Below are 13544 nucleotides of genomic sequence, written 5' to 3'. Positions count from 1 at the left end.
CGATAAATATCATCGATTGCCAGCCCACCAGCGTTCAAGCCATATCTGCTGGGTCATCATCAGTGGTATTTATTGAGCACTTATTGTGTTCAGAGCACTGTATTAAGTTGCTTGGGAGACTCCAGTACAACAGAGTTGATGGACATGTTCTCGGCCCACAGTGAGCTAGAGAGGGCTAGAGTGGTCTCCAGTGAGACACGTGTTTGCCTCTGTTGACCCTTTGGTGATTTAGCTCTAGCCTGAGGAGGCTAAGGGGGGCTGCAAGTACACAACTGTGTATTCCCTTATGGCTTCAGGGAATCTTGGAACCAGTAAATCTAATGCTCCCTGACACCTTAGTTAAACGGAACAAAGCCACGTGCAGCTCTGGTCAACCTAAGGAAGTCATCAATTTAAGCACGGTTTTAAAATGTAGAGCTCGATTTGCTTTACACTCCAAACTGTAAGCTCACCGTGGGCAGGGAATGTAATAATGTAATAATAATGCCATTTGTGCTTACTATGTGCCAAGCACTCTTCTAAGCGCTGGGGGAGATACAAGGTGATCAGGTTGTCCCACATGGGGTCACACTCTGAATCCCCATTTTACAGATGAGGTAACTGAGGCACAGGGAAGTGAAGTGACTCACCCCAGGTCACACAGCTGACAAGTGGTGGAGTCGGAATTAGAACCCACGACCTCTGACTCCCAAACCCGGGCTCTTTCCACCAACCCACACTGCTTGCTCTCCTAAGAGCTTAGTACAGTGCTGTGCACACCGGAGACTGCACAATAAATACCATTGTTTTTACATTTATTTACTGTGCACTGCCTATTCACAGAATGTATTTCAAGTTGAGAAGCAGCAGGATCTAGTGGAAGAAAGTAAGGTCTGAGAGTCAGAGGACCTGGCTTCTAATCCTGGCTCTGCCACCTGCTTGCTGTGTGACCTTAAGCAAGTCACTTAACTTCCTTATGCCTCAGTGCCCTCGTCTGTAAAATGGGGATGCATTACTATTCTCTTTCCTACTTATCGTGAGCCTGCCCCTTGAGGGACAGGGACTGTGTCTGACCTGATTATCTGGTATCCAACCCAGCCCTTAGTACAGTGCACAGCACATAGTAAGAGCTTAATCAATGAGTGTTATTTATTGAGTGCTTACCGTGTGCAGAGCACTGTATTAAGTACTTGGGAGAGCACAAAACAGCAGCATTAGCTTAACACATGCAACAATAATAATAAGGATGATGATATTGTTAATAAATCTATAAGCCTCTCTCGGCCCCCATTTCTTCATCTGGGAAATGGGGATGACAGTTCCACCCTCTCTCTACTTCACAGGGCTATGAAGAACTATAGTCTTAATAGCTACAGCGTGGCTCAGTGGAAAGAGCCCGGGCTTGGGAGTCAGAGGTCATGGGTTCGAATCCCGACTCTGCCACTTGTCAGCTCTGTGACTGTGGGCAAGTCACTTAACCTCTCTGTGCCTCAGTTCCCTCATCTGTAAAATGAGGATTAAGACCGTGAGCCTCACGTGGGACAACCCGATGACCCTGTATCTTCCCCAGCGCTTAGAACAGTGCTCTGCACATAGTAGGCGCTTAACAAATACCAACATTATTATTATTACAAGAATGGCATGGAAATGATGGGTCAAGAAGTGACGTTTATACTGGGGATGGAGCACCGTACGAAGTGCTTGGAGAGAAAGAACCAGACTCAAAGATTGGCCCTGTCCTCAAGGGGCTTAGAATCCGTGAAGGGACTTGGGGAAGAAGGAAAGCACCCAGCCAGTTGAACAAATTATTCTGATGATAAGGATGAAAGCTGCAGTCAACTTATCGAGTTATCATCTTGACGGAGTGCTTACCGATATGGCACTGTCTCAGGGTCCCGCACGGAGCGAATGGAAGGTCCCCGAGCTGTGGGACCCAAAGACGGGTAATGCTGGAGACGGGCCGGCGGGCATGTGGACGACCAAGCTCGGAACCGGGGTGAGAGGGGGTCACCGCCACCCGTCAACGGTGCGGGCCAAGTGGAGAAACCGGCCGGGGCCACTCGGGGCAGGTGGGAGGGGTCGCGGGCTCTGAGGTTGGAGCCAGTGGGTAGTCATCCTCGCTCCAGCTTGCTCAGAGAAGACTTCATGGAGAGCCGGTGGGATTTCAGGAACTGTTTGAACAGAAGAAGGGGGAGGATGCTGCAGCCTGGCTCAGTGGAAAGAGCCCGGGCTTGGGAGTCAGAGGTCGTGGGTTCTAATCACGGCTCTGCCACCTGTCTGCTGTGTGACCTTGGGCAAGTCACTTCACTTCTCTGTGCCTCAGTTACCTCATGTGTAAAAATGGGGATGAAAAAATGTGAGCCCCAGGTGGGACAATCTGATTACCCTGTATCTACCCCCGCGCTTAGAACAGTACTCAGCACATAGTAAGTGCTTAACAAATACCATAATTATATTATTGTTATTATTATGCTGATGAGCTAGAGTGAGGAGGATGCCCCAAGTGAGGGACCAGGACGGGCCATCGACCTAGCCCATTTTTTTAAATTTTGCTTAGTGGTATTAGTTAGGCACTTGCTATGTGTCAGACACTCTTCTAAGTGCCAGGAAGATACAGGTTAATCGGTTGCCCCTCATGGGGCTAACAGTTATTGTAGGAGGGAGTAGGATTTAATCCCCATTTCACACATGAGGAAACAGAGGCACAGAGAAGTGAAGCGACTTGCCCAAGGTCACACAACAGGAAAATGGTAGAGCCGGAAATAGAACCCAGGTCCTCTGAACTCCCAGGCCTGTGCTCTTCCCACTAGGTCATACTGCTCCTCATGCCCTTTCATATATTTTCATGTCCTTGTTAAAAATAGCCAAGTGGGTCTCGCTTGAAAGAAACCAATGTGCCTCGCTTTCCCAGTTATTCTGTTTGGGTGCCCGGGTCGTAGAAAAGTCAGACGGGAGTCACCTGCCTCCTCCCTCTTCCTTTTGGCGGGCCAGTGACCGAGATGGCCATTTGAGTCATCTCAGATTTCTTTGAGGTTGAAACTTCCGATGCTCCCTTGGGGGCTTACTCCAGTGTGGGTCACTCCCTCACTCAGCCAGGACCTTATTCTCTTGGGCCGACTGATATCATCTTGCTTTAATTTAATTTGTCTCAGTGGACAACCCCTGCCCCGAGAACAATTGGTTAGCCCTTCCTCATTAAAATCATCGCCTAACTTTTCCCCTCAACCTTTTCTAATAATAAGATTAATGATGGCATTTGTTAAGCACTTGCTGTTCTAAGCACTGGGGTAGATACGAGCTAATCAGGTCGGATACAGTCCCTGTCCCACGTGGGGCTCACAGTCTTAATCCCCATTTTACAGATGAGGTGTCTGAGGCACAGAGAAGTGAAGTGAATGGCCCAAGGTCACCCGGCAGACATGTTGTGGAGCAGGGATTAGAACCCAGATCCCTCTGACTCCCAGACCTATACCCTGTCCATTAAAGAAAGGCCCCAATTCCTTCAGCACTTGCCCATGGGCTCCAGGCTCTCGGGATCACTGTGGTAACTCTTCTCTGACTGGAAACTCTTTCAAGTGTGAGGGCCACAACCTGCCTCAGCACTCACAAAGGCTCAAAAAGCTCACAAAGAGAGCTTGCTCTCTCATTCTTTCTTGCATGGTGTCTCCCTGTTGTTGCTACTATGAACCGAGGACTTGTAATTTATCAGTCCACAGCACGTACTGAGCACCTCCTGGGTGTAGGGCCCGTTATTGGGCAGGGATTATCTCTATCTGTTGCCGAATTGTACATTCCAAGCACTTAGTACAGTGCTCTGCACATAGTAAGCACTCAATAAATACTATTGAATGAATGAATAGGGCATTGAACTAAGCTTGGGAGAGTACAGTAAGATTAGCAGATGCTATTCTTGCCCTCAAGGAGCTTAGACGTGCGCCCGGAAATGGCAAACGGTATTTAGTCATGGGGTTTCCACATCAGCATTAGTGGTTTTGTGGTGGTTTTGTTGTGATTTTTTTCTTTCCCTCCTTCATCGTCATTCAAAGGAGCCATCGCTCATTTTAAGTCTCCGCGTGCTCTGAATATGTGTCTTGGGGCCGGGCCGGGCCGGGCCGGGGGGGGGGGGGGGGGGGGAGGGGGGCAGCTTTGGACCTTGGAATTTTTGGCTTTCTGTCACTGATTGTTTCTTAGTGTTCTAATCTCATTAGGTTTTGTTTGTTTTTTATTACTTGGTTCCTGGACAGCTTTTTCCAATTAGCATCATCTGTAAATCTAATTAACATGCTGCTCACCCTTCTGTTCCACATAATTAATTAAGATGTTAAGTAAGATTGGCCCAAACCTGACTCCCTCTGGTCCCTCTACCAAACAGTTCCTCCAATCTCGTTGGTTGCCAGGATCACTTGGTCCTTCAGGAAACTTCCAGCTGTCACTGGATGCCGTCAGAGTGTCCCTACTAAGCGATGTGACAGTGTTAGGGCACAGTGGCCCCGGGCCAGCCTGTTCAATTACAATTGTTTTCTTGTTCCGGTGCCTTGTGCGCCCGCAAGGTGTTTCCCCTTGCAATTATCACTTCTGCTGTCTTTCTTAAAAGTTCAAGCTGGATTTATCAGGTGGGAATTAATCACAATATTTACTTACTGAAAACGAGTCCTTTTTCTCTGCTGAGAGGCCCTTCTGTCTCCCGGTCTCCCAGACTCTGTTCTATATTTTGGTCTTTGTTAGGAAGTTGCACGTTCCATTGCTTGTAAATCGCCCACAGCCTGAGTCTCGTCCGGATTTTTAACATAAATGTCATCCGGGTGGCAGGTATTAAATTAGACAGGAAGCTTCTCGAAAGCCTCTTCCCTTTCTGGCCCGGCAAGGATGACTAGCACCCTTTCTGCCATGCCTGGCCATAGCATATGACACCTTGATAGCCAGGGATGCGTGGAGAACATTATGTGTACGTTAGCCAAACCGTGGCACCTCCTGAAACAGCAAGATCAAGGACTGTCATTTTTTTTTTTTTTTTGGAGAAAAATGGAGTTTTAAGAAGCTAATGTGTGATGCAAGGTCCTAACCCCATGTCGTTGTTGTTCATGGTGTTTGTTGAGCACTTTCTGTGTTCCATGCCCTGTTCTAAGTGCTGGGCTGGGTACAAGGTGATCAGTCCCTGTCTCACGTGGGGCTCACAGTCATGCTCGAGCATGGGCTTTGGAGGTTGTGGATTCCAATCCCGCCTCCGCCACTATCAGTTTTGTGACTTTGGGCTAGTCACTCAACTTCTCTGTGCCTTAGTTCTCTGTAAAATGGGGATTAAGACTGTGAACCCCATGTGGGACAACCAAATTACCTCGTATCTGCCCCAGTGCTTACAACAGTGCTAGGCACATAGTAAGCACTTAACAAATGCCATCATTATTAGTAATCCCCATTTACAGGTTAGGTTACTGAGACCCAGAAAAGTGAAGTGAGTTGCCTAAGGTCACACAGCAAACAAGCGGCAGAGCCAGAATTAGAACCCAGGTCCATCTGACTCCCGGGCCCATATTCTATCCACTAGATCACACTGCTTCTCTATGAACCCACTCAAATACTCAGAAAGCTCTACTTTCAGATGGCAACCGCTGAATTTGCTTTCTCCACCTCCTATCAACTCCTGGTGCATTTTTTAATGTCCGCCTGAGAATGACGTGGTAGAAACAGGGCCTCCTGGTGCCCTCGGGAAGCTTCTGGGGCTCCTCTTACCATGGTCCCGGCAGATTGGTTTTCTTAGGGCTCGACTCTCGGTAAAGTCATAGTGTTTTATGATGCCGCACTAAGAGGTACGGGAATAAAATTGGAAAAAAACCCTTCTATCTTTCAAAACTGATTATTAAACTTTGATGAAAAATGCAGTTTTTCAGTTATCAGTGTTTGGGAGTTATTTGGCATTTCATCCTGTGCATCTAATGCTGTATTAGTAAACTAAATTCCAGAGCTCAGTATGCAACAAATAGAAACAAAACAGTACATTTTTTCTGTCATTTAGGTTGTTGATGCCTCGTGCAGTAGTAGCATGGGATCTGTGTTTGGCTTAAAAACTGTTAAAGTCACACCAACTATGGAAAAATAGCCCATGGTCTGAAAGTAAAGCAGCTAAAAATGTTCCCTTGCCTTTCCCATCCCTGAAGACAATACCACTCTCCTCCCTGTTTCATAAATCTGTAGCCTCGGCACTATCCTCTTTTTTTTTACTGTGATATTTGCAAAGTGTTTGCTATGTGCCAGGCACTGAAGAAGCACAGGGGTAGATACAGGTTAATCAGGTCGGACCCTGTCCCTGTCCCACATAAGGCTCACCATTTTAATCCCCATTTTACAGATGAGGAAACTGAGGCCCGGGAGATCTATGGCTGGAGTTCTGAGCCTTCAGGGGAAAGCCCACATGGCTGAGCTTCCCGGCCGGTGCCCAGCCCAGTGCCCTGCCTGCCACTCGCAACCCCCGATCCCTGTCTCGGTGGGTTTCCCTGGGCTGGATTCGTTGTCCCATCCGGCCCTGTGTTAAATGACCAAATTTCCTACTCCAGAAAGCACGATAGAGTCAAAGAATGTAGTTTAGGGACCTCTAATAATCATGGTATGTGTTAAATGCGTACTATGTGCTAAGCACTGTTCTAAGCGCCGGGGTAGATACAAAGTAATCAGACTGTCCCACGTGTGGCTCACAGTCTTAATCCCCATTTTACAGATGAGGGAACGGAGACACAGAGAAGTGAATCGACTTGCCCAAGGTCGCACAGCAGACAAGTGGCAGAGCAGGGATTAGAACCCACGTCCTCTGACTCCCAGGCCCGTGCTCTTGCCACTAAGCCACGCTCCTTCTCTATTTCGCATATTTTACATTATTGTTTATTAACTGCACCCACATGTGTCGAGACTACCTCATAAATATTCCATCTGAGTTATTATAGCGAAGTCGTCTTTAAATAGTGGAAGAGGAGCATGCCAGATGAAAGCCATAAAAAATAAATTAAAAGTCAATCTACTGTGACTTGTGTATAAAAAGGATATTGGAAGAAAATTAAATTACTTAATTTACTAAAAAGCTGTGTCCCTCTGATGGTTTTTGTTGATTTTCCAGTTTCCCAATTCCAATTGCATTTCCAAAGGTGAAACTGCTCTTACAGTGCTTATTTGTAGACATTTTTTGTAAGAAAGCAGCAAAGTCAAGGAGGGGGGGGTGTAGGGACAAAAAAAAAAAAATCATTGGAGCTTGGTGGGTTCTTTTCACTTTAGGTTTTAAAACCTGGTTTCCTGCTAATGGATTCTTAAATCCCTTCTCTTGGGTTTTACGTCTTATTTTCCTGAGTTTCCTCTGCAACGGTGGGTGGTCTCTCTGCCCGGGAACGACGGCCCAGCCTCCGTCCTGCGACTTGAAGACGGAGACCCCGCGTGCGGGTGTTGATTATAGTACTGCGGATGCGCGGTGCCCCTCGCGCTCTCTCCTTCCGGCCTGTGGTGTTCCGCCGCTGGGGCCCAGAGCACTCGAGCAACTGGGAGTTGGGTTCAAGGGACCAGCGCCTCACAAAGCACGTGGACGGCCTCCACCCACATAATAATAATAATAATAATGTTGGTATTTGTTAAGCGCTTACTATGTGCAGAGCACTGTTCTAAGCACTGAGGTAGATCAGGTCGTCCCACGTGAGGCTCACAGTTAATCCCCATTTTACAGATGAGGTAACTGAGGCACAGAGAAGTTAAATTACTTGCCCGCAGTCACACAGCTGACAAGTGGAAGATCCGGGAGTCGAACCCATGACCTCTGACTCCGAAGCCCAGGCTCTTTCCACTGAGCCACACTGCACATTTGCTCCAGGCAGAGCTGGGACTCAAAACCCAGGTCTCCCGAGTCCCAGAGCTAGACCTTTTCCGTAGGATCCAGAGAGGAGTGGGTTCCACATCAGCGCTGCCCACCACACCCCAAAGCTAGTGGGTAGAGCCCAGGCGCGGGTGTCAGAAGGACCTGAGTTCTAAGCGTGAAGCAGCAGCACGAGCAGCATGAGAAGCAGCGTGGCTCAGTGGAAAGAGCAAGGGCTTTGGAGTCAGAGGTCATGGGTTTGAATCCCGGCCCGGCCACTTGTCAGCTGTGTGACTTTGGGCAAGTCACTTCACTTCTCGATGCCTCAGTTACCTCATCTGTAAAATGGGGATTAAGACTGTGAGCCCCACGTGGGACAACCTGATTCCCCTCTGTCTCCCCCAGCGCTTAGAACAGTGCTCGGCACATAGTAAGCGCTTAACAAATACCCACATTATTCTAATTCTGGCCCTGCCACTTGTCTGCTGCGTGAGCCTGGGCAAGTCACTTCCTTTCTCTGTGCCTCAGTTACCTAACATCTGTAAAATGGGGTTTACGACTGAGAGCCCCATTTGGGACACGGACTGTGTCCGACATGATCCCCTCATATCTATCCCAAGCGCTTAGAACAGTGCCTGGAACTTAGTAATGCTTAACAAATTCCAGAAAAAAAAAGATTTCTTGCTGAGAAGTTTATAGGCCTATATGAATTCCCCCCAGCATTTATGCTGTCAGTGCCATTTGCCTGTACTGTCATTCAGTCGTATTTATTAAGTGCTCACTGAGCCACGCATAGAAGCAGCGTGGCTCAGTGGAAAGAGCCCGGGCTGGGGAGTCGGGTCATGGATTCAAATTCCGGTTCTGCCGCTGGTCAGCTTTGTGACTTTGGGCAAGTCACTTAACTTCTCTGGACCTCAGTTACCTCATCTGTAAAATGGGGATGAAGATTGTGAGCCCCACGTGGGACAACCTGATCACCTTGTATCCTCCCCAGCGCTTAGAACAGTGCTTTGCACATAGTAAGCGTTTAACAAATACCGCCATTATTATTAGTATTATTGGCTTAACAAATGCCATCATCATCACTGTATGATCATCATCATCAGTCTCAATCCCCATTTTCCAGATGAGATAACTGAGGCACAGAGAAGTGAAGTGACTTTCCAAAAGTCCCACAGCAGCCAAGTGGCAGAGCCGGGATTAGAACCGGAGATCTCTGACTACCAAGCCCTAGTTCTAGCCACTAATAATAATAATGATGCTGGCATTTGTTAAGTGCTTACTATGTGCAGAGCACTGTCCTAAGCACTGGGGGAGATACAGGGGAATCAGGTTGTCTCACGTGAGGCTCACAGTTTTCATCCCCATTTTCCAGTTGAGGTAACTGAGGCACAGAGAAGTGAAGTGACTTACCCACAGTCACGCAGCTGAGAAGTGGCAGAGCTGAGATTCAAACCCATGACCTCTGACTCTCAAGCCCATGTTCTTGCCACTGAGCCACGCCACCACACAGCACTAATAATAATAATAATGGTGGTATTTGTTAAGCGCTTACTATGTGCAGAGCACTGTTCTAAGCGCTGGGGTAGATACAGGGTAATCAGGTTGTCACACATGAGGCTCACAGTCTTAATGACTTGCCCACAGTCACACAGCTGCCAAGTGGAAGAGCCGGGATTCGAACTCATGACCTCTGACTCCCAAGCCCGTGCCCTTTCCACTGAGCCACGCTGTTTCTCTTTTGTATAAAGAGTGTTGGACCAACTGCTTGCAATGTACCCCTTCTCTGGCCTTTCTTTCTCCCCTCCCCTTCTCCCACCTCTTCTCCCTCCTCCTCTCTCTCCTCTGACTCCCTGGATCCCTAGACCCCCACCGGCGAGTGCCCTCCCTCTGCTCGAAGAGCCATTGGGTCTGGGGGCTGGTGTTCCCTAGCACACCCCTCCTGCCCCCCCACCCCCCAGACAACAGGACCACCACACCACCAAGATCCCCCCCCCCCGCCCCAACACCCAGCTGGCTGACCGGAGACAGGAAGGTGGGCCTGCTCGGACAGACCACTGTCCATGTGGGAGTCAGACACTTTTCCTGTGTTGGTCACCAGGCGTGACCTCTTCTGGGAGCCCTCACCCTTTCACCTTTGCCCAGCAGGGTTCCAGTGCTGCTGCCCACCCTCTTGCCAGTCGGGGCCGAACCCCTACCCCAAACCCCATTCTAGCCCTTCCTCTCTTTGAGGCAGGCTGAGGCCAAAGGCCCTTTGAAACCCACGTCAGGGACGGCACAACCAGTGTGGGAAAATCTGTGACCCCCCCCATGGAGCGGGCTGAGCAAAATCGGGCTTCCTAAACAGGGAGCGGTATTCCAACATTTCCAGGCAAGAAAGGAGCGTGGAGGCCGCTCTTTGCCTACCATTGGCTTGGGCTCATGCTAGTCCGGAGTTGCGTGGCGGGAGTTGGGTATGGGGTCTCGGTGTTGGTTTCTGCTGCCTTCTCGTTTCCCCTAAATGTGCTGGTGAATCGGAGAATGGCGCCATGCCTGGGCTCTGTGGCTGGCGGGCAGCATACGTGCTCTTGAATTCCTTTTCCTTTGATGCAAGAAAAATGTTCTGAAGCAGCAAATTACCATCTTACCTCCTCTCCTAGGCCCTCCCGCAATCACAGGTGAATCCAGCTTTTGAAGATGCTTGGAGCAGCACTGATGAAGAAGGATGAACTTCAGCCCTCCGGCAAACATCCCACGCCTGTCGATGATGGCCCAGGAGAGGGTCTGTGTTCCGGGAGCCTTTGGGAGCCTTGGGCGCCTCACTGCCCCTTGAGGAGGAGACATCAAACCTGTCTGCCGCGTCATTGGATTCCCTTCTCGTCTCCCGAGGTCCGGGCTTCTTTTAGAAGAAAGCTGTTGGCCTTTCCCAAATGAGACTGTATCGATGAGCACACAACATTTAGTGAGCTCAAAATGGACCTGAAGCTCTGTGTGTGTGTGTGTGTGTGTGAGAGAAAGAGAGAGAGAGACAGACAGACAGAGACAGAGAAAGACAGACACTTCTTTTGAATTGAGAAAAGCCACATTCCCAGGGAGGAATGGGATTGAGAAGTGAGACTCCAGAATTACTAGAAGTGTGGTTTTGTCTGTGAATTATTATTTTTAAGGCTTTCATTCTCTGTTTCTGTTGGGTATTTTTTAAAATAAATTATGCAGTCTACAAGTTCGTCATGGGCATTAGGGACCTGGTGAGGTCTTCCTAAAGATGGAAGGGCACTGGAGGTGTGGAACTCTACCCCGAATAGCAGATCGCCACCAGCTGGATGCCAAGAGTGAAAGCTCCCAGAGGGCAGGGGCAGCATCTCCCAGGCCTTTATTTTGGACACATTGATGAATGAACAAGTGAGCGTCCCATGGTGGCCAGGCCAAGCCTTTGGGGTTGAATTTATGCCCACCTTCCCACTGGCCCATACGTATGGCAGGAACTGTGAAATCGGCATGGCGCTTAGCACGCTGGGCACTGGGACGAGGCGTGGAGTCACGGGCCAAGGCAACTGGATTCTGTTTTCACCCCCGCAACCCTGAGCCGGTCCCCGGTCTCAGGGTGTCGAAGGTTGAGAGAAAGAAGGGCTCGCATCCCCTGGCACAACTGGGAATGGGTTCCCCCGGGGTTGAGGTAAATCGGGAGGTGAAAGGAAAGGAGGAGCTCGGCACTGGACCAAGGAGGCACTGGGTGAGACACGGACTGAGCGGCTGGAACCGGGCAGAGGGGCTAGTCCGGCGACTGCTCGAAGCAGGGCCGCTCCCCTGGGGGTCCTGGCGTCGGGAGTCCTCCTTGGGCATCCCGCCGACACCTCGGGGTTAACATGTCCGAAACAGAACTCCTCATCTTCCCACCCAAACCCTGTCCTCCCCTTGGCTTGCCCATCACTGTAGACAGCACCACCATCCGCACTGTCTCACAAGCCTGTGAATCCCACGTGGGACAGGCATCGGGTCCAGTCCCATTAACTTATATCTAGTACGTCAACACTTATAATGCTTGAGACAAAGTGTTTACTACAATAATACTAGTACTGATATAAGCCAATAACTCTGGCTTTATGAATCTCAGTTCATTCGATTAATCTCTCTCTTTCAATCCTCATTCTGTCTCACCAAATCCTGTCCGTTCCTCACAACATCTCTAGAATCCATCCTTTTCTGACCATCCAAGCAACTACCACATTGATCCAAACACTTATCCTTTCCTGCCTTGAATTTGGCATCAGCCACCTCCCTGACCTTGTCTCCAGCCTCTTTCCTCTCCAGCCTCAGGCCATTTCCAACAGGGAAGGGAAGGCTGAAAGAAAGAAGTGTCCTCACATCCAAAGGCACAACTTCACTGTGCTTCCAGATCTTTAGCCTAAAAAAACATTCAGTTCTCATCTCCCCACTTTTCAGAAACCTTCAGTGGTTGTCCCTCCACCTGGGTATCCAACAGAAACTCCTTTCCGTCAGCTTTAAGGCACTCGATTCAGCTCCCTCCCTCCTGTCTTACTTTGATGATTTCCTACTGCAACCCAACCAACACACTTCACACCTCTAATGCCAACTTACTCACTGTACCTCGATCTCATCTGTCTCATTACCGACCCTTTCCTCACATCCTCCCATTATCACCCTATCTCCCCACTATCCTTCCTTTCCAAGATCCTAGAACGAGTCATCTACACTCGCTGCTTAGAATCCCTTAACTCCCATTTTCTCCGGGACCCCCTCCAATCTGGCTTCCGTCCCCTCCACTCTACAGAGACTGCTCTCTCTAAGGTCACCCATGACCTCCTTCTTGCCAAATCCAATGGCTCCTACTCTATTCTAATCCTCCTTGACGTCTCAGCTGCCTTTGACACTGTCGACCATCCCCTTCTCCTCCACACCTTATCTCACCTTGGCTTCAGGGATTCCGTCCTCTCCCGGTTCTCCTCTTATCTCCCTGGCCGGTCATTCTCAATCTCCTTCGCGGGCTCCTCCTCCCCCTCCCATCCTCTAACTGTTGGGGTTCCTCAAGGGTCAGTTCTTGGCCCTCTTCTGTTCTCCATCTACACTCACTCCCTCGGTCAACTCATCCGCTCTCACGGCTTTAACTATCATCTCTATGCAGATGATACACAGATCTACATCTCTGCCCCGTCCTCTCCCCCTCCCTTCAGGCTAGTATCTCCTCCTGCCTCTAAGACGTCTCTACCTGGATGTCTGCCCGCCACCTAAAACTCAACATGACCAAAACTGAGCTCCTCATCTTCCCTCCCAAGCCTTGTCCTCTCCCTGACTTCCCTATCACTGTGGACGGTACCACCATCCTTCCCGTCTCTCAGGCCCGCAACCTCGGTGTCATCTTCGACTCTGCTCTCTCGTTCACCCCACACATCCGATCCGTCACCAAAACCTGCCGGTCTCACCTTTATAATATCGCCAAGATCCACCCTTTCCTCTCCACCCAAACGGCTATCTTACTGTTGCGGGCTCTCGTAATATCCCGGCTAGATTACTGTGTCAGCCTGCTCTCTGATCTCCCTCCTCTCTCCCCCCGCACCAGTCTATTCTTCATTCCACTGCCCGGCTCATCTTCCCGCAGAAACGCTCTGGGCCTGTCACTCCCCTTCTTAAAAACCTCCAGTGGCTCCCTATCAACCTCTGCACGAAACAAAAACTTCTCACTCTAGGCATCAAGGCTGTCCATCACCTTTCCCCCTCCTACCTCTCCTCCCTTCTCTCTTTC

At 49.6% G+C, this 13544-nt stretch overlaps 1 protein-coding gene across 2 annotated transcripts in view; it reads left to right on the top strand.

Moving 5' to 3' along the window:
* Positions 1-11006, top strand: part of ERCC8 (ERCC excision repair 8, CSA ubiquitin ligase complex subunit) — a 40583-nt gene extending 29577 nt beyond the window's left edge. For both annotated transcript variants that reach the window (XM_029072315.2, XM_029072309.2), the window contains exon 12: positions 10444-11006. In XM_029072315.2, the coding sequence (XP_028928148.1) occupies positions 10444-10512 (69 nt within the window). In that variant the 3' untranslated portion in view covers positions 10513-11006. The remainder of the gene's footprint in view (positions 1-10443) is intronic.
* Positions 11007-13544: the final 2538 nt, after the last annotated feature.

This window comes from Ornithorhynchus anatinus, chromosome 1 (assembly GCF_004115215.2).
Source record: "Ornithorhynchus anatinus isolate Pmale09 chromosome 1, mOrnAna1.pri.v4, whole genome shotgun sequence".
NCBI classification, from domain to species: domain Eukaryota; kingdom Metazoa; phylum Chordata; class Mammalia; order Monotremata; family Ornithorhynchidae; genus Ornithorhynchus; species Ornithorhynchus anatinus.
Note: the sequence above shows the minus strand (reverse complement) of the source record. Positions and strands in the feature narration are given on the sequence as shown.